The sequence below is a fragment of the Hakea prostrata genome, chromosome 10 (assembly GCF_041222555.1).
Source record: "Hakea prostrata isolate BN-2017 chromosome 10, UWA_Hpros_2, whole genome shotgun sequence".
Taxonomy (NCBI): Eukaryota; Viridiplantae; Streptophyta; class Magnoliopsida; order Proteales; family Proteaceae; genus Hakea; species Hakea prostrata.
The window spans coordinates 16,861,008-16,882,635 of record NC_142609.1 but is presented as its reverse complement, the minus strand read 5'-3'; the positions used below and the strand labels follow the sequence as shown (position 1 = coordinate 16,882,635).

At 38.8% G+C, this 21,628-nt stretch overlaps 1 protein-coding gene across 1 annotated transcript in view; it reads right to left on the bottom strand.

Moving 5' to 3' along the window:
* The window catches only part of CHR5 (chromatin remodeling 5), a 58,411-nt gene that overhangs the window by 12,629 nt on the left and 24,154 nt on the right, over positions 1-21,628 (bottom strand). Inside the window, 15 exon segments of the mRNA XM_089136424.1 lie at positions 1,823-1,903; positions 2,042-2,224; positions 2,367-2,456; positions 2,632-2,742; positions 2,900-3,142; positions 3,467-3,679; positions 3,965-4,028; positions 4,117-4,241; positions 4,361-4,454; positions 7,764-7,831; positions 7,951-8,142; positions 10,839-10,973; positions 11,071-11,158; positions 11,261-11,350; positions 17,513-17,577. Coding sequence (XP_088992550.1) covers positions 1,823-1,903; positions 2,042-2,224; positions 2,367-2,456; positions 2,632-2,742; positions 2,900-3,142; positions 3,467-3,679; positions 3,965-4,028; positions 4,117-4,241; positions 4,361-4,454; positions 7,764-7,831; positions 7,951-8,142; positions 10,839-10,973; positions 11,071-11,158; positions 11,261-11,350; positions 17,513-17,577 — 1,842 coding nt within the window.

Genomic DNA, 21,628 nt, shown 5'->3' with positions numbered 1-21,628 from the left:
GACCTCGGGGTGTTGTCCGGATGAAATGCCCGTCTGTTAGCTATTGTCCGGAACCAGTTATTTGTAGTAAACTTGACTAGTAACTTTTGAGTGATATTTTTTTGGGGGGCAAAATACTAGTTTCATTGTGTTTATAATGCTTTAAATAGGTATAAAGCAAGAAATCAGATGAAATAGAAGTCACAAAGGCCTGAAACCTAAGGTTGAAATTCCAAAAAAAAAAGGTATCAAGTTTCCACCAAAATTACGGCCAAAACCTGAAAATTAGTTTCGACCGAAATTTTCTCCATGGTTCCTATTATCAATTTGATCCACCGGAAAGTAAGTTCAGCCATTCAGTTCTTGTTAGAAAACAAACATTAAATAATCAAAACAGCAGCTGAACTTGAACAAAGAAAAGAGAGAAGAAGAAGAAGAAAAGAGAGATGAAGAACTAGTAGAAGAGGCTTGTGATTGCTTAAAGAGTCTAGAATCATAGAGCCCTTTTATTTATAGCTTCTAATGAATCTAATACAACTTGAGAGACAAGTAATTGTCCTCTAGAAAAAAGGAAACAAAAAATTACAGCTTTAGTAACTTCTTAGCTCTTAAAATAAAAAGTTATGAAAATAGAAACTACCACCCAAATAAAAACTATGCTTTTTAGAAACTATCAAAACTTATGTAGAAAGACTCCTACATTAAAAATAGAAACTATGCAGTTTTTACTGTTCACGTGAATAGTAACACAGTTTTTACTGTTCATGTGAACAGTAACATGAACAGTAAAATAGTCCAGACTTGCATATACTTCAACAGTTCTGTTGCTTTATAATTCTGTACCCTAAAGCATTAAATAAATTTTACTCCCAAGTCTATCACCACCTGCCCAATCCTACCATCATCCCTTATCCATCTTTTCTTCCCCTTCCCAAGAAGGCCGCTCAACCCTGGTCCATTGGAACAGTGAATTTGCTGAAACAACTATTCCTTGACTTCTATCCTAATCCCAACCAGAGTTTTCTGCCCCTGTTTGGGTTTCGTAGGAGTGATTTGGGTCAATACTTTTAAAATGACTTGTGGCTCAAAATTCTTTCATGTTTCTGACCTGTTCCTCTTGCAGATATCACTTGCAAATTCTGTTTCAAATTTATCATAACCAATTGCCTTTGTGTTTGTCGTTCTGTTATCATAGTAGGATAAAGGTATCAATCAGCATGCATTTACCATTTAATCCTACAAATCATCCCTGTTTTGACTCCCTCCCTCAACCTGAAACATACAAGCCATTATTCATTTATTCCTTCGATCTGGATTCTTCTTCCTGTTAATTGAAAATTGATTGCTTCAGTCGTACATTAGATTTGGGTGGAACAGGGGCAAGGTTGTGGAGTCTCTTGAAATGCACTACAAAATGGAATGCAGGGTGAAGTGTCTCAGTAGGATAAAGTCAACAAAAAATAATTCCTAAGGCACAATTGGTGGACAATATGGGTAGCCTCATTATGAAGAGGGGGCTAAGGAGTGCAGGTTATGCTCCATAATGCAGGAAAACGTGACAAGGGAGAGTTCTCACTCCACAGTTGGATGTGAGAGTTAAGTTAGTAGTGATGGTTACTTCTATTCTTTTCAGCTTCACTAGTTTCAATTACATAAGAATGTGAGAACTGGTGAGAAAGAGCAGGAAAGAGTCATGAAGAATGATTTCCCTCCACTACTTGCAGATGTATCAGGGGAGAAAAGTGGATCTTCAAAGACAAGGAAGATTTGATATACTGGGAGGTTACATAAGCAGAAATGAATTATTTTTGGATGGCCATCATTCAATGTACTATATTTGTACCTCTGCTTTAGAAACAGCTTCAGGGTGAATCCAACGGCTCCAGAATGTTGCATCATCCTCAGCACTGCAGAAATTTGCCACCTAGAAGAAATGACATAAAAGCACAATATGTAAGCAAGAACAGAATACCAATAATTCAGGAATAAGCACGAAACAAAAATCCAACCAGAATAAGACCCCAAAAAAATAAAAATAAGGGAATAATGTTAAAGGTCTTGCCTTAAAAGCACTCAAGAGTTCGTTTCCTTCCTCTTCTTCAGATCCCTTTTCTTCAACCTTCTCTGCTCGCTCAAGTATCTCATCAATATCCATACTTAAAAGTCTCTTCTTACTTTCTTCCTCATTTTTGTCTTCCTTAAAGAGTTCTTCCGCCCCAAACCTCAGGATTGCAGATAGCTCATTCTGCAACCATGCAACACAAATGTCCACGGGAAAAATAAAATATCCAGCCAACTCAAAAACAGCATCAGATCGCACAATACTCAAATAGGGACCCAAGGCAAACACAAGCAAAGCAGAATGCTTAATGACCAATCCTCTTTACCTTATCAAACATTGATGCCCCCTTCTTTGTTTCTTTCTTCTCCAATCTACCCTCTGCATTTAGTTTTTGAATTACCAAATGATCAAGGACCTACAGAACACACAAGGAGCACACAAGGCACAAATGAAACTAGTTACACTCAGGTATCAATGTATTAGCATACAGGAAATATACATCACTACAGCTTGCTTTATGTGCACAAAGTGCATTATGGAAGGATGCATATATGACTATTTACTGAATAAATAATAAACTCAAAACTTACCATTTTTTTCTTGGCACGCTCCAGGATATCTTCCTCCACACTTTTATTTGTGACAAATCTGTAAGTGTTGACAACTTCTTGTTGCCCAATTCGATGAGCCCTACTCATTGCCTGACATACAAAATGTTGGGAACAATTATGTCAATAATTTCAATGTAAAGAAGCATCAAGCTGAAAACAAACAGCAAAGGTCTAATTACAGCAATAAAGATACACATAAAAAGAATTATGATTCCTCCCTAAAACAAGGATATTATGCTGTTTTGACCTGTAAATCATTTTGGGGATTCCAATCTGAATCAAATATTATAACTGTGTCTGCTGTGGCGAGATTGATGCCCAGCCCACCAGCACGAGTAGACAGAAGAAAACAAAAATCATCACTTCCAGGAGCATTAAAATGCTCCATAGCTTGGTGTCTCAGATCTGCCCTTGTACTGCCATCAAGCCTTTGAAACTGGAACCCTCTAAGAGATAAATATTCTGCCAAGATATCCAACATCCTAACCATCTGTAAAACATGATATGGCCAAGAACATCATGATAAGCATTCAGCTAGGGAGAAGAGGCAAGATAAATTTCAGAGCAACAAAAGTTACCAGTCAATACTCAGACAACATAATAAAAAGAAAATAAACAACCCACTAGTTCAATTTTCACAACCATAGTCTCATTCATCTTCATCATAGTTGACAACCAGCACAGCAACGAGCATCATACATGATGCTTATATGTCCATGTTGGACAGAAGACTTAGGTACAAATAAAGCATTATTATATCTACAGCAAGCAACAGCATCCAGTACGGGGGAAAAAGAAACAAATGAAAGCAAACCTGGGAAAATATTAGAACACGATGATTTGTTTCACGTAGACGCACTAGTAGTTTGTCAAGTATTACTAGCTTTCCACTGCTTAGGATGATTCGCTCAAGTTTACTGCTATCGCTTGTGTTGGTATTCCCTCCATATCCATGGTCAGCACTCTCAAATAGGAAAGGATGATTGCAGCATTTCTTCAACTCCACAACAATATTTAAAAGTGACACCTGCAAGTTCAAGACGAAGATCGTCATAATGTTCATCCTATAAGTTGGTTAATATCCCAATGTATATACTTCGATAAAATTTGTTAACCATGCTACATTACGTGATCCTTGAGATTATAGCAAACTATGACAGAGAAGCATCTAGCTCATCCCATCTTCATCACCCTTGCTGGTGATTGTGTAGGATGCAAGAATTTAGTGTAATTTAACAGGTGAAGAGAAATCATTCTGCATATTATGAAATGAAAACTAAACCAAAAACCTTTATCTGAATTAGACACCTACCTGATTCCCACGTACTCCTTTATTCAAGTTGTGGAAGTTGCGTTCCAAGATCCACTTATAATACCTGGATGTAACCAACAAAAGAAATGGCAGACATCAGCTCAAAGTAGCGAGCATTGTCACAGCAGATTGACAGAAAGACAAGTTCCTACTGCTTTTGAAGGGGTGACATTTCAACCCTCAAAATACGTTCGATTTTTGGAGGCAATGACTTTTCTACATCCTTGATCACTCTTCTCAAGATGTGAGGCCTTAATTCCTTATGGAGATTAGCAAGCTACACAAAACCAAGTTCAGATTTCAGCTAAGAATAAATTAACTTAAGCTAGACAGGATCCTCTAAGCAGAATAAGCATGAAAAGGAAATTTAACTAACGCCAGAAAGAAACAAAGTACCTCATTTTCATTGAAAGAACTTAGGTTCTTGTATTTCTGAACAAAATCTTCCTTATTCTTGAACTTCTCAGAATCAAGAAAATGTAGCAGGGCCCTAACATCAGCAATAAAAAGAACAGAATCAACATATAAAGTTAAAATGGGGCTTCTTTTATTGAATAAGAAAAGGCTTTATATCCCCCTACCATCATGAATTAAATAATTTTAAATCACCAGCAAAATAAGCAACAAAAACAAAATAATATATATATATATATATATATATATATATATATATATATATATATATATATTATATATATATATATATATATATATATATATATATATATATATATATATATAATTGTAACAACATCATAAACCCAAAATGACAGCAGGACCCAACATATTTACCACATGATAGGAAAAGGACCAGTACATAATGCAGCTTAGACACCTCATCGTTAGCTAATTCATTAGGTACTCCCAGCATAACCAAGGGCTCTAGCTTTCTAATGAGGTGTGTTTTCTCCGCACAGCGACATCATTATAGAAAAAAGGGGGGGGGGGGGGAGGGGGAAGTAGGCATGAAACCCCTATTTAGGCTTATTAGTTGTGTTAATACAATAGTACAACAAAATAAGTGAAGACTGATATGTGGCTTCATTTCCATATTGGCATGTCAAAGAATAAGCAAGGAAGTGGACTGCATACGTAAACAAACATTAACTGTTATACACAGCTCAAATCATAGCTATTGAAGACATGTATCAGCTTTTAATAGATTCTAATTAAACCCTGATGTCAGTACCTGATTACTATTGCACTTCAGCTTCCTATAAACAGCCTTCAATGTAGGTGTCTACCTACACCAGCACAACCAGTTGTAGGATGGTGTAGTGATTCTCCCAACATGAAAATTGGGGGCCTAGATTTAGGTTGCTTCAAATTTTAATTAGCCGACTAGTGTTTTATCATAGTTAATATTTGGAAGGTATGATTGATTACAATAAAATTGTACAGTTAACCCTGAACAGTATACCTAGATCTAACTGAATCCTATCTTCTGTTTTACTCCTAGTTTTAGTCTATGCTATATACCAGCCAAGGTGGGTACAATACAGATGTAATTGATCTGTCGAGCCCATAATTTGATGAATAAGAATTTATAGTTACAACGAATCAGCGGAGAGGATGTGGAAAATAATGCAAATTCAAGGATCTTCAAGCATTCAAGTTGCTGCACATATAACACCAGTAAGTTGAATCAACCTGCAAGCTCCAATACGTCATTTAACCCTTTGAACCCACACCCTATCCAGACCTGCTCAAACTTGCCTGGTGCCCACTACAGTGCAGATCCACCACCTATTTGGGTTTATTTTCTTTAGAATAAGCCTAGGGTTGGGTTATATAGGCTATGGGTCTTTAATGCAGCACAAAAATAGGGTACATAAGCGATACAAGAACTTAGGTAGAGTCGAACCGGTTCAATGTTGGTTCAAATTATTTCTTATTAAATGAATTTAAGTAAGGGCATAGGAGTATATTAAGATTGCAATTAAGCCCCTTCACATTCTGACAGAAATAGCTGGAATTGCGTTATTTCTTAATAGAAATTGGCAAGCTCCAGCCCCCATCAAGGGAGAATGAGGTAAGACTTCAAAAAACAATTTTTGCATTGAGCAAGCTTTGCTGCTTCCTCCCTTCTCCCTGAGAGTGTATTCTCGTGTTTAAAGTCCAGGTAACTGATTGTGCTTGGTGCTTAAAGTATATACACTATTTTCCTTGGTGTTTAAAGTCCAAGAGGAGAGAGATTTTAGGTGGTTAAAGTCTTAACTCAAGGATTGACTGACTATTCAGTCTCCATTCATACCTAGAAGCTGCTAACATTTAGGAGAAGCTTCTAGAATAACACATGTAATGCATTTTTTGCAAATTTAACCTGACCATAGGATCACCTCCATCTTTTGCCCATACCATCACCACCATTAACTTAGTGAGCGACCAATTCCCATCGACATCAGACTATTAAAATCCCAGATTCAGCCCCTTCCTTGAATTTCAAACTCCCAGAAAAACCCTGATTTCTAACCTAGATCTGGTTCAATCCAACCATTAAAACCCTCCAAGACTGATACACATAACCCCTTACTTTCTGAAAGTAGCAGTACCATCTAACCACTATAACCTTGGTTCTTGTGAACTCCAATAAACTAAACCATACCTCAAACACCCTAATTCCCTATGATTAACTTTTCTGACTTAACTATTCCCACACCAATTCGAGTTGGTTCTTGTACAGATCTTGGCAATTGGCCATTGAGGCTACATCAGAGTAAATGCTGGATATTAGCCACTCACTGGTTCCTACCAATCTAGGATTCCAACAATTATAGGTCCGCCTTCATCCTAGTTATGCACCACCTTCTCAACCATTTCCCTTCTAAACAATAATAAATGCCTATTGTAAACAGATACAGAAGAGATTTTTTTTTTTTTTTTTTTTTGGGGGGGGGGGGGGAGGGTCAGAAACCTATCTGTTTCAATTTTGATTGATAGACTCACAAGTAAATATTCTGTTTATTTTCTAAATGATTTTGTAATTATTATGTATATTTTCTAAATGTGGTCTGTCCTCCCGATAATGAGCATGGATCTAAAAGTTGCACGTCCTTATTTGTTGATTATTTAGAAAAATAACAAAATAGTCTCAGAATCTGGAATCCAACAGAACATACATGCTCAATACCATTTGGAAACTTTTACTATTGACACATGTTTAAAGCAACCGGACACTTCACGCAGTAGTATTTTAGAATAGTCAGCACAATGGCATCATTAGTGGGAAAGTAACAAATGGAATTTAACATCAATGTACGGAATTGCAGAATATAATCAAACTAGACTTTTATGGCAGCACTAATATCTTACCCATCAATTGCCAGGTCACTCACAGAATTCAATGCCAGGTCACTAACAGAATTGGGAAGTAAAAACGATTCAACTGAAATTATTAAGAGTTATTCAGCCCGTAGACATTGCAGATTATAAGTGAGCAAAGTTCTGAACACAACCCAAGTAAAAGGAGAACTTTTTTCAGTCCTGTAAAGGGTCCAAAACTGATTCTTACATGGCAAGAGTTTAGTTGAAGAGCACTGGCACATGCCCAATGAGACATATTAACAGATTTAAGAATGTTATGCATGTTAAGAAGTTTGGCCAACAACACTTTCAATTATCTTAGAAAACCCTTTTTTTCTATGTTTCCTTTGATTAGGATGATAAACCAAATAGGCACAAATCAATCATCTTCATATGTGTCAAAAAAATTCGCATTGTTATATAACTAAATAAAAAAGGAGCATCAATGACTGATGGAAAATTTTAATCTGTAATTTGGGAAGATGAAGAAAATCACCATAGCTCTTCAACACTGTTTTGTAATGGAGTACCAGTTATTAGCAACTTGTTTTTGGTGCTAAATTCCTGAAAGGAACGAAATGAAGAATTTAACAGATACCAAACAAACTTAAATGTAAGAAAACTAATAACAAAGGAAGCAAAAAGTGTTAAGTAAAATGCATTATTTGCAGGGGGGCACAAACCATAAGTGTAGTGTACAGCGATGCTTCACTGTTCTTAAGCCTATGAGCCTCATCAACCATAAGATAGTTCCATTTGATTTTAGAAAATATAGCCTTATCTTTCAACACAACTTCATATGTTGTCAACAGAGCATCAAGTTTGATACTCCGGCCACTTTTCTTGTTAGTGTAAAATTCATATTGCTCACACACCTGTAGGCAGAAAGAAATAATTATATCAGGGAGATGTCAAAGAACTAAATCAAATTCTGAATCAGCGATCAAATATGATGACATAAATAATAGTTTTCAAAGTACGAGACAGACATAGAATGGTAACTTTGTAAGCAAACATTGATCCTTCCATTTAATCCCAGGAGCAATTAAAACTGATGTAAACCAAAATTCCAGGTTTACCATATAATGATGTTGCACCAGATTTAGGTTCAGTCCAGGATCCTCTATCAGGGAACCAGCAGTCTTATAGGAGACTTCTTGGAGGAATTAACACATAAAGTAACAAAACAGTACCCAAGAAGGGTTCAGCCAGGCTTACAGACCAGGGAAATTAGGTTTTGAAGCTTGTAACCTTGCTGTAATGTAAATTTCAGGTCTGGTGATAAGTTTTGGTTTAGGTTTAAGGAATTTAAGGCTGAATAGGAGGGTTTTAAAGTTTCGGCTGCTGTTGTGCCTTAATTCCTGAACTGAAATTAAAAGCTAGAGTTGGGAAATTGATGCCTAAGGATTTCAGTTGGCCACGGATAAGGGGTGATGTTGGTACCTTGTAATCTCAGGTTATTTCAAATACATTTAGGTCAGTCCTAGTTGGTTTAAGATAGGTTAGAAGAGTCCTAAAGAATCTGGGAGTTTGAGAAATTCTGCAATTTAAGTTTTCTGGTTTTCCTAAAACTGCCACATGCTAGAGAAGAAAAGAGGGAGAAAGGGGAAGAGCTATATCTAGAGTTTAGGGTTAGAGGAGGGTAGGGGATGAGCTAGGGTTGGAAGGGAAGGAGTTCTAAAGGTGCCAAAGGGGTTTAGAGTGGGCTGGGGATGGTCTGTGATGGAGGGAAGGTTGTGGAAGACATGTGGGCTAGGAGAGGGAGAAGGGGCTGGAATGGTGAGGGAAGAGGCTGTACTTATTTGGAGAGTGAAGACAAGCTACAGTAGAATTGTTGCTGGAATTGAAGAAGACGACCTCCTAATGCCACCGTGGTACTACCAAGAAGACGACTTGGATTTCCTCCAAAGTCAGAACTTTAATTCAACTTGTTAATTACAGAATATGGATGTTTTATATACAACAACAACAAGCCTTGTCCCAACTAAATGGGGTCGGCCACATGGATTCTTTCCATCCAATCAGCTCTGTTTGAGGTCATGCTAGATACAAGACCTAAGTATGCATATCCTTTCTCATCACTTCTCTTTAGGTTATCTTACGTGTGCACCTAGCTCTTCTAATTCCTTCAATCTGGAGGCTTTATGTACATAGCCTCAAAATAAGAAACAAAATAGGAGTCTAATTAAATAACTTCAAATTGACTTACTAGACCTAGTTAGGACTCTCACTTGGCTAACAACCTCCAACATAAACGAGGACTCTATCATAACTTACTCCAGAGAGATCAAATTAGGATTCTAACAGTAGATACGGAGCCCTAATAAAAACTGATTTAAGGGATCCCAACACAATTGGGAATCACACTTAGACAAGGCCTCTGCAATAACTCACAAAATATTGATACTAATGAAAAAACAAAAATAGATCTAAAGTCCAGAAAATAATCTGAACTCAATGGGACCCCGACCAAGACAACACGAAATTTGGTAAAATTTCCAAAATACCCCTGGTTCAAGTTAGGGGTCCTAAGTTTGAGGAAGCAACCCTAGGCCCTCAGAAATCCCTGGAAACACTTCACATCAAAAACACTGCAAGAACCTGCACTTTTCTTCTTGCAAATGAAAGACACTATTGGAAAGGGGGGGGATGGGGTGAGGGGCAAAAGATGGCATCACAGCCATGAGTTGAAGTTACTGAAATATTACTGCTTCACAAGAAATCAAAATGAGATGACTATGAAATTGAAGCCATAGCTATCAACACAGTGAGGCGACTATAGAATTTAAGGGTCTTCCTAAGTACTTTGGTGATAGGGCAGCCATAAGGCAACACCATGATGAACAAAGCATTCCAGCGTAAAGAAGGATGAGAAAAATGGAAATTTTGTTTTCTATAAATTCCAGAAATTTCCAATGGCTATTGCTGCTGAGGCATCATTCTGTAGGATACTGAACCTTTACCAATAAAACTTTAAAACTGTTTGTAATGAGCATTCTCATTCATTATGCCATGGAATTCAGACCTGTGCCACCTATCATGTTTGTGGCTGTCACGAAGGCTGAATCTCCCTAAAATTAGCACCATACTGCAGCACTGTGGGTGTATTGTGCCTACATAGAAATGCTATTTCTGTGTATGTGGGCGGTGGGGAGGATGATTTAGACAGTGATGCAGTACCATCAAATAGTCTTGCATCAAAATAAGAAAGAAAAAGTTGAAGAAAGGCATATTCAAGGTAGAGACTGAACCCAGACCGCTGGTTCCATACCCTTCCGGCTAGTACACCATCACAAATCAATTATTCAGCAACTCGTGCAGTCTGTTTAGTTCTTGTAATTATATCACGAACAAAATAAATCAATCTTAAGTTTCCTTTTTCTGGGGGATAAATATGTCTGCTATTAAATCAGCCAAGTATTACAGGCATAAAAATAAAAATAAAAAGAAGGAAAAATTTAATCATCACATTCAAAATAAAACCACATCCAACATGCATTTGGACCATGTAAGGCATGTACCACTTAACAGGACTCAACTCTCCACTAGTAAATTAAAAAAGATCACTGACCTCTCGACTTGCTCGGTTTCCAATATATACAACAACATTCATAGTTGGAAGCCACTTTCTAAATTCTTTTGCCCAGTTTGACAAAGTAGATAACGGTACAACTACGAGAAATGGCCCATGAATTTGCTGTGCATTCTGCAGTGAACCCAGAAAAAAGGATGATTGTTTGGAAATGGGGAAAAAATGTCTGGTTGATGAGCTCTAAATTAACAAAACACAACAAACAGCATACCTGCAAAAAACCAAGCATTGAAACAGATTGTACTGTTTTACCAAGCCCCATCTCATCAGCAAGAATGACATTTGTATCATTCCTCCAACTTTTAAGAAAGAAAATGGAGTATATTAGCATGGTCCTAGCAGCTGTATTGCCTATATACATACTTGATATGGTTGAATGAAAAAAACCATGGAAAGCAGACCTGTTAACAAGAAAATTCAAGCCCTCAAGCTGATAATCACGTAGCTTTCCCCCTCTCAACCATTCAGGTTGTTCATCAAGCTTTCGCAAGCTATCTAAATGACATAAATTAGCCAAAATAAAAAAATCAAAAAAATTAATGGCACAATAAGGTAACAGCAACAAATATCCAACTCAAGTAGGGGGGGGGGGGAAGTGTTGAGGCATGGTGATAATTCGAATAAACTGAATTTAGCAGGAGTGTCACCAAAGCCTTAAAATATCAAACTAAATGTGGGGGCAAGGATAAAACTATTTTCTTCTACTATTGAACAACTCCTCAATTTTTCTTCTTTCATTTCTTATCAGAAGCAATAAGCTACAAAATGGATTTTACCCAAACAACAAATTTTAATGTCAGAATAATGTTAATATCGAGAAACTGAGTAAAAGGCGATACCAAAAACAAATGAGACAACCATTAATAACGGCCCACCCATAAGCTATAACAGAACAATTTATTGAGCATGACAGACTTAAGCATCAAATATAGAAGGTTTGGAGAGCTTGAGTCATATAGCTGCATCATTAAGCCACCACCCTTGGACAGACTTGAAAATAAATCATGAAAAGGTAAGGAATCAAATGGAAGGACATTATACCAATAACTGTTTGAGAACATTTTTGTATTTCTATTAACGGTTTCATGAGTCCATTGCTTAGTTTTCATCTCGTATCAACCTTTTCTAGGGCATCCCCTCTGAGGGATATGCAGCAGCATCACCCAAATGCGGTGACATGTTGGCAAGAATTCAAGTACAGTAGCCAGGTACAAGCTAGGGACCTATCTCAAAACCATAGTATTAGATTAGAATATTCAAAAACATGGATCCTCAACAGGTAAGAATCTAGATCTAATAGCTGTTATGAAGAGAATTAGGGTTAATATTGCATGTATCAACAGACAAGATGGACGAGTGAAAAACGAAGACATCAGATGACGCTGAACTTCAGTATATGGAAGACTAGAGTAACAGAGGTGCAGTGAGTACAGTGGTGGAAAAAGATCTAAATAATGATGCTGTGGTCCTGTGGATGCTAAATCAGTTGGAGATAGGATTAGATCCATCAAGCTTGTCTTAGAGAAAAAAGTCGTCAATAGAACTAATAGTTACACTTACAAAGTCAAAGTGCCACCTAAGCGCCACTTGGGCAACAAAGCGGTTTTATGGGGGCAAAGTGATTGTAACATTTTGTCTAAGTCAACAAGCATCCACTTTGGTCAGTAAAGAATCCGCTTTGGAATCATAAGCGTAACCTTGGCATGACACAAACCAGGGCAGTACACTTTTTTTCTTTCTTTTTTTCTTTCTTTCTTTCTTCGTACTTTATTTTGGGAGGGGAGCGGGAAATTGATTTCATAATTTATACAATCAGTTTTTCCATTTATTTCTTTTTTATTTCTATGTATTCTATTTACTAACATTTCATTGGTAAATTTATGTGAACTTTGTATTCTGTGAAACATTGGATCAACTCTTTACTTGTTGAACACTTTATACCCAATGTACCAATTGAGTCTCTTTGAGTCAAACAAATTGACTCAATTAAACAACCAAGAATTTGATACAGACTTGAATTGAATCAATTGAACAACCAAGATTTGATACAAATTTTGATTCAAGTCTTTAGCAACCTTCTTCTCCTTCGCACTTAAAATTCAGATTTATATGTTATCATGTTGTGAATCATAAACCCGTGATTTAAGTCTTCAACAACCTTCTTCCCCTTTATATATATGTGTGTATATATATATGACTTACATGCCATCATGTTGTGAATTGTAAACCTGTGATTTAAGTCTTCAACAGCCTATTTTCCTATTGAAGTCATAAACATGTTTTTTTGTATTTTTTTTTTTTTTTTTTTTTTGGGTGGGGTTGATGAATAAATAAGTTCATTACCAAACAAGAGAACAGTGGAAAGGAGACAATAAAATGAGCAATAAGAGCAAATGCCAAAAAAAACTCAACCAAACAAGCAACAAAAGAAAAGCACCAATGCTATCAACAAAAGACAAGCAATGAAGGAGAAGCAGTCCAAGTAGCCAAGCACACCAGAAAAACAAACCTAATTTTTCATTGTTCCCCCCTTTTTCTTCTTTCTCGGCAACTTGAAGTCAACAATAAACTATTCGCCCATTTGGTGATGCCCTTGTTGGTGCGGTTTCTCCTCCTTCAACCCTTAGGATAGGAGGCACATATAGGAGTTAGAAGTCAGACATGTTAGCATCCTCAAGGGTGAATCTGTCGGACATCGAAGGGATGGCAATAATACACTAAACTGGCTGTTCAGAAGAGAAGGGGACAGCCAAACAAGAAAGTGAATGAGGAAGGGTCTACAAGGGTCAGCCAGCTGTTTCCCCACCATTGATCTTCACAGGATGGCCAGGAGGAGGAGGGAATTGGCAAGGGGTGGAGGTCCTCAAAAAGAGGGAGTACCCGAAAGGGAGCCAGGGTTGGTTGGAGGAGAAGGCCAGCGTAAAGGAGACAGGAGGGGTTGGGAATATACTAACTTAAAGGGGCAGGGAAAAGAAACTTGAAGAGCATCTAGAAAAAAGTTGGGCCATAAGGGAGGAAGAGATGGCCCAAGAGGAAAGCGAGAAGAAGGGATGGGTCGAACGGATAAAGCCACTGGAGAGGGGAAAGAAGGACAGGATGGAATGGGAAGAATGGGTCGTGGCTAGGAGCTATTCCTAGTCAAGAAGGATTGAAGGGGGGGGCGGACGGGTCGCAAGAGAACGAGACGGCTGGGCTAAGCCTAGTAGGAAAGATCTATGGGCCCAAGGAGCGAAGGATGGAAGGAGATGTCAAGGGAAGAACCAGAGAGAAACAAAGGGAGGAGAGAGGGAGAAGGGGGAAAGGCAGAAATAGGGAAGAAACACGAGAATGGGACAGGCAGATCCCCATCATAGAAGACTAGCGAGGGGGTGGGGGAGGTTGGTCAAAGGTAGGTCAGAAAACACAAAGGTGAGCTCGGTGCAGCAAGAGAAGCAGTAGGTACGGAATCCACAAAACAAGACAGGCAGGCTATAAATTCAACTGGCGGAATAGAGAACCAAGTGGCAACAAAGGAGAGGTGGGACAAAGGAGTACCCGAGACGGATTGAACCCACCGCCGATGATGGCAAAGGCAAGATCGGCTACAACATCGATCGGCAGAGGTAGTAATTAAAGATGCATCAACTGTAGAGGTGGTTGCACCAGTGAGCTATTAAGAATCATTGTCTGAGCAAAAGGCAAAGGAGTGACCGATCACTTTGCAATGAGTACAGCAGGGGGGAGCCAACCATAGTTCACAAGCTGGACAAGCACAGTGCCCTGATTTCAATGGAGAAAGAAAGGTGAAGCAATGGCGAAGAAGTTCACAAGTATTCATGTGAGGGAAACCCTCTCCAATCTCAAAGTAAGGGCATCAACTCAGAGCAAGGTCCCAAGAGCTAATCCGATTCTACTGAAACATTCCTTGTTCCAGAACTCCAAGGGAAGATCGGGAAGGGTAACCCACAAAGGGAGCGAGTTGAAATCAATCTTGTGGTGCTTGGCGGCCAGCTCCCATTGATAAAGGAAAATAAGCATGTTGCCAACGAGCCAAGGGGCTCCACCAACTGTAGTGTCTTTCGTAGTTAAAGAGGAAACTCAGCTGTAGGGGATTCTTCCCTACAGCAGCACCATTAGGGCATTAGGTATAGGTCAGGACTACAGGATCCTCTACACCAGCAACTATACTTCTATGTTTAGGTTAAGTCATTTTGATTTTTAATTCTCCTACAAATTGTTTAATTCAAGTCTTATATAAAATTGTAATTCCAATAGAATAGTTAAGGTACTGCTCACATGAATAGTAACTCTAGTCTCTATCACTCCTAGATTCTATTGTGTTCCTAGTTATAGTCTAAGTCTAATGTGTATTTCTAGTTATAGTCTAAGTCTAATGTGCTAACTAATGAAAGTTTTATTTTGAGCATAGTTGCTCTGTGAGTTAGTATTACCACTTCCCTATCTCTCTCCCACATTAAAGAGGACTGGAAAGTTCAAGGATCAATTTAAGCATTTCAGTGGCTGTTCTTCCGTAACTGTGAATTGAGCTTCTTCTAATCTTCTAAATCGTAATCCCCAATCACCCCCTTTTTCTCCTATTTTCGTCTTCCTTAAATCCTAGCCATTAAAACCCATTCCCAGCCCAAATTAACCATTAAAAATCCTTGGAAATCCATCTCATAGCCTATATCTTTCATTCAAGAAAGAGTATACATCAGAATACCATCCAAGAACCTAGAGTTTACACTTTCTTCTGAAACTTCATATCACCAAAAACACAAATTTCAAACTAAGTCCTATAACAATCTAACCACTAAAACTGCCCCATACATAGGGATCCTCATATATCATTATTTAAGTACTCTCCAAGTTTCATCCCTCTCAAAACACCATGACTTATGTTGAGATCCTAGAAGATTGACCCCTAGTAGATCCTATTCAATCCAGGGGTACATCATGGCTAAAGCTGCGACAGCATTTGGGCCAGGCTTTTTAAAACCCTGGCCCTAACTTTGCAGGGTGAAGCCTGGCTGCACCACAACATTCAATCTTGACCCTGACCCTAGCGATGTCCCTAAACTTCACACCCTAATCAAAAAACAATAAAATAATCCATAATTCTATATTGTTGCCCTACATTTATAAGATGTATCCTACAATCTGGTGGCATAGGACTGGCTACGCCAAGTCACACCAACCCTAACATGCCCTGACCCTAATCATAAGCCAACCTAATCCACTTACAAGGCCACAATATTGGGCCTAGAACTGTTTGGGCTCAGCATGGGTTCAGGCAATCAAGACCAAAACCTGCAGTCTTCATCATGCTAGCTAGTAGAAAGATATAGAAAGGGCAAAAGCACTGTAAAATGGTCTTTATTGACCCATCTTCTACACCGGGTCTGAATACTCAATGGTCGTTTAAGCTTGGACAGAAAAACATCAAGTTGTTTTAAGCACGGGAAGAATCAATCAAATTCTCCACACTCAGGAAAGAAAATGGGAACCCAATCAACCCATATTTCCAGCCACAAAAACCCATCACCATTTGGTCCTATACCTATTCACAGCACATATAATTAACATTCAACCATAGTAACAAATTAACAATGAAGGAGAAAATAGGGGAAAGGATGGGATCAAATTGTGTAATCCAACAAGAAATGGGTTTTGTCTTTTGGAAGAAAGAGAACAGGAGAGAAGAAAATGAAGGAAAAGGGTGATGATGATAGTGGAACGAAGAAATGGGATAGGGTGGATGGAGAATTACACATTTCTGCACATGGTCAGGGAAAGCATCGCAATTTCTGCCTTATACCATCAGGCTTGAAAGGAAAAATAAAGACTTCTTGTTTATCTCTTGCTTTGTTGTTTTAAATCATCTTTATGCCAAACTATGTCGGTTTCACTTGTGCAGACAGGAGGAACCACTGTCAATGACAAAGCTTCTAAACTCATAGCAAGGATTATAAAAGAAAAAAGGGACACGAAGAAGTAGGTTTTATAAAAGAAAAACCGTTTTACCCTCACAATAGTGTACCCCCACTGATGTTCAGAACAGAAATAGCCACATAAATTCCATGGTTTGTCTATTCTTTCAAACAAAAATAAGTTTTAAATAGACACCAGATGCACAAAAAAAATGAGAAATAGTCAGAAAACAAGAATGAAAACTGACACCAAAACGACCCTCAAGTCCCCAATATACTAGCAAAGAAGAAAATGCACATAAATATGTGACATAATTAAATACAACTGCAACGGTATGGTGACACCGTGACAAACTATAAGAACTGTTGGAGGCCAAGCAGTGGATTTGTAATTATAACTGGGTTACATCAAGGATCTCTGTGTGTGTGTGTGTTGTTCTTTTTTTTTTTTTTTTTTTTTTTTTTTTTTTTGTGGGGGGGGGGGGGTCAACAAGGATCAGCTTTAAGCTTTCCTTGCTTGTGCTTATGATCAACAATTAAACATTCAAGATGAGGTTCCTTGTCATATGTTTTTCCTTGATGTGATTGTTTCGGTAGATGAGACAAAAACCAGGGACTAACAAGTTAAGAGTAACAGGGATCAATGACATGAAAGATTTTAACACAAATACAACAAAGAAATCTCCACATCAAGATATTGTAGGAAAATCAGGAAGACAAAGATTAAACAGAAAAAATACAGACCTTTACTTTTTCGGGCGCTGGAAATCTACCATCTTTCCTTGGACAGTCACTGCAGCCTCACGAGCCTGTCAATAATGGTAAGTAGGACCAATCAAAAAACTGAATTACCAGAGATGATGCATAAGGTTTATACTCCAGATTCTGGACCAGCATACTTAATATATAACTGAAAGCAAGGGGGAAACAGGGGGAAAAAACCAAGTAGCAGCATAAGAAAAGAAAAAAGTTGTCTAGGCCACTTAATACTCCAGATTCCGAACCAGCATACTTAATATATAACTGAAAGCAAGGGGGAAACAGGGGGAAACAAAGAAAACCAAGTAGCAGCATAAGAAAAGAAAAAAGTTGTCTAGGCCACTGTGTGATGTGAACACAGATTTGACCCCCCCCTGCAGTCGAACCTAAAGTGGGCCCCAAGGCCCACCCAAGCAAGCTGCCCAACCCAATTATAGGGGTATTTTGGGTATTTTGAACCCTATTTCACAGCTGGAATCTAAATCTCAGAATTCTAGCTTCATTAGAAGAGTCCCAGTCCATTTTAAATTCCTTATTTGAGTTATGATTGAGTTGGTTTCCTAAGTTAAGTCGTAGATAAGATAAGACTCTTTTACAACAAGAGTTCCTATCTTTTAGGAGTATGTGTTTTTATTGGAATGTCTCTTTATTAGTGGCCGTGGTTTACTTAGATAAGAAATCTTTTTCTAAAGAGAACTCTTCAAGATAGTCTGTCTTTTATTTCAAGAATCTTTTTTTTTATTTAGGTGGTTGATAACTAATTGTAAAAGGGTATCCTAACTTCTAAAGGTAGTTAAGCTGGTCTCTTAAGTCTAGTTGAGTCAAGATAAAGACTCCCAGTTAGAGTTTAGTTCTTTCTTTTTGATGTAAGGCTATAAATAAGCCAACCTATGATTGTAAACTTTGCTATGCATTGAATAAAGATTGAATATTGCTTGTGGGAACAAGTCGGGGTTCTCCTTGGGAGGGCCTTGGCGGATTTTTCTCTCTTTAGATTCGACTACAGCAGTAATTCTTCAAGTTCCAGCAATCAGTCATCTTCAACAGCAGCCATCTTCACCCAACAACAGCTACCTCCATCACGCCCCTTCCCCTCGCCTTCCCCCATCACAAGCCCTAGGGATCCCCTTCCCCTCCATCACACTCCCCCTACATTTACAGCGGCACCTCATCAATTAGAGATGATTTAATTAAATAATACAACTTTTAAATGCTATTGAGCAATTCATATGGCCTGCTATCCCTTCTAATTTCTTTTCTACCTTCTTCTCTACTTTTCCCCCAAGAATAACTTCTCATTCAAGTCACAGTTCAATTGATCTTAGATAGCAGTAAGTTATAGTTCAACCCCAATTCTTCTTCTTTTCGTCCTCTAAATCCCAATCCCCAATTAATCCCCATCTGTATTTGTTTTCCCTTAACCATAATCATTAAAAGCCATCCATGGCCTAACTGCAGCATTATATTCATTCTAAATCAACCCGCAGCTCCCATTCAACCATCCCTAAACGTTACCTACCTTGCTGTCCCATCCAATCATCATAAACCCTGGTTTTCCTATCAAAGTGACATAAACCCAATTTTAGGGTTAAGGTTACTAGGATGGTCTCCCTAAAATTAAGGGTTCGCCCAGGATAATCTTCTTTGAACCAGCAAATAATCATCAAGTCTAGATGGGATGGGTAGTATTCTTAAATAAAGATGGGGATCTTAATGGATAGGGCTTGGGTAAGATATGACTCAACAAAATTAAGATTGATGATTTATTTGATAAAGGATATCCCACTATCAAGATGGAGTGTAACAAAGAGATAATGGGATGTATCAAGGATTCCCAAGGAAAGTTGAGTACGGTAAGGGTTTTGGGATGCATTGGGGAGATTTTAGGGCTTTAACAAATGTTAAGATTGGTTGGGGTTTGAGATAACTTAGGGTTATAAGCAAATCCCTAATGGGTGGAAACTTTGGAGGAAAACAATTCAGCTCATGGGATAGGGAGGGATAAAGGTTTGAAGATCTTAGGCAATCTTTTTGTCTTTCTTCATCTTTTCTTCTTTCTTTTTCCCCCCTTTTTTCTGTTTTCTGTTTCTTTCTTTTCTTTTCTGACTTTTTTTTTTGTTTCAGATCTGCCGCAAGTCAAATAAAACAGAGGGGAGGGGCCGAAAGGGAAAGAAAGGGGGAGGGAGGTGCCGCAAGGGAGGGAGGGACTGGGGGGAGGGTTTCCTTGCTACCGTAAGGAAGGGGTTTCTTGGTTGCTGCTGGGTGGGGAAAGGTTAGGGCTGCTTGCGCAAGGAGGAAGGGGAAGGGTTCTTGGTTGGATTGCAGGGTAGGGAAGGGGCTGTACCTACTTGAAGATGGAGGCTGCTGCTGGAAATCATTCAATGCTGTAGGAAGATGCAAGAAACTTGAAAAAGGTGCTGATGTTTGAAAAAGAAATTCAAATCCGCCATAGCCCCCCTCAACAGGAATCAAAATCCTCAACTCAATTAATTTTGTTCACATAATCAAGCAGCTTACAAAGAAAGAATGCACCTATTTATAGCCTACTAAACTCTAATCCTAATTGGGTTATTTCTATAGATTAGGATCCCCTAACAAATAATCCCGACCTTCCAAGTAAATATTTAAAGATCTGATGGAATCTCCTTAAAAATAGGATCCCCCTAAGACTCAAATAATAAAGGAACTGTTCTTTGAAAATAACACCAAATTTTTCAAAAGGAATTTTAAAATAGTTCCAATTGGGACTTTAAATTTGACTATGTACTTTGACCCCCAAAAACTCAATATCTAATGCTAAAGGACCCCAATCCAAAAATTGAACATAGATCCATGACCCCCGGATTGAGGGGGGTTCCAACCAAACCCTTCTTGAGCCCCCCAAAGAGCTAGAAAATGACCAAAATACCCCTGAGGCATTCAGCCAGCATTGGACTGGGCCCTTTGGGTCTAGGTTTTGGGCCCAATTATAGGGGGTTCAGTCTGGTTCACATCAGTTCTTCCCTTCTTGAAAGCATTAATCTCCTGATGAATGTACTGATCCAATGCTTTTGGTCTGATTCTCTGGAAATTTCTGGTGTGGACTCGTCCTCACATCTTACAGTGGGGAAGGTAGTAGTAGATGCTTTGCCAATATTGCTCCAAGACAAAACTCTTGTATGGTAGGACTATCGGGGATGATGAAGTCTTCATAGGGGCCTACATGTAAAAAGCCCAAGGAGGAAAGATGAAGTCAATGCTCTTGGAGTCCTTCCTTGTCACCACCACTGCCAGTACTGTAGCTAAAGCCTTGAGAATCCTCGTAGTATCTCTTCCAAAAATAAACTTGAGATCAAGGGAGGGCCAGTTTCACAGGGAATAGGGGCTGGTGTCTGTGGGCAGCATTACTCTTCCCTTCATGTCAAGGGCAGAGGGCAACTCTGGTGGAGTGGGTACCTCGTTATTTACCTCTTTGCCCGGTGTGGCTGTTTTTGCCATGTCTCTTTACTTTGTGGGGGCATCTTCGTCAACTGTACCTCGTTACTTACCTCTTTGCCTGGTGTGGCTGTTTTGGTCATGTCTCTTTACTTGTGGGGGCATCTTGGTCAACTGTATGTCCTCATCATCACGGACTCGAGTCTCCTCCTTAACATCCACTGTTTCAGCCTTAGGGTTACCATCAAACTCTAGTATGGCTGTAGTTGTCCTGGACAGCAGTTTTGTCTCTTTTATCATCTCACTAGGACCTTGGCAATGGTCCAAGTGTGCTACCTTACCAATGGAATCTTCTAGGCCTGCATCTGGAGGTGGCCATGAGGCCACTTTGTCAAGAGTCGGTTGGTGATTGTGGTGGACAGCCACTTCCTCTGTATGGTGCCGTTCTCCAGTTAAGTGATCTTCAGAATAATCTCTGGAGCTGCTGGTTTTACCTAATTCCTGTGACACTACCTCTGGATGAAGCTTCTGGTTTGGTGAGGAAGGCATACTATCTGGAAGAGAGAATTCGGCCTTGCATTTATGGTGCTCTTCTCTTGTAAAGCCTTCTGGATTGAATATTCTGGCTTTAACTGTTCATGGAATAGAAGGGGCTTGACTTTAGGCTGAACTACTAGGGTCCTCTGA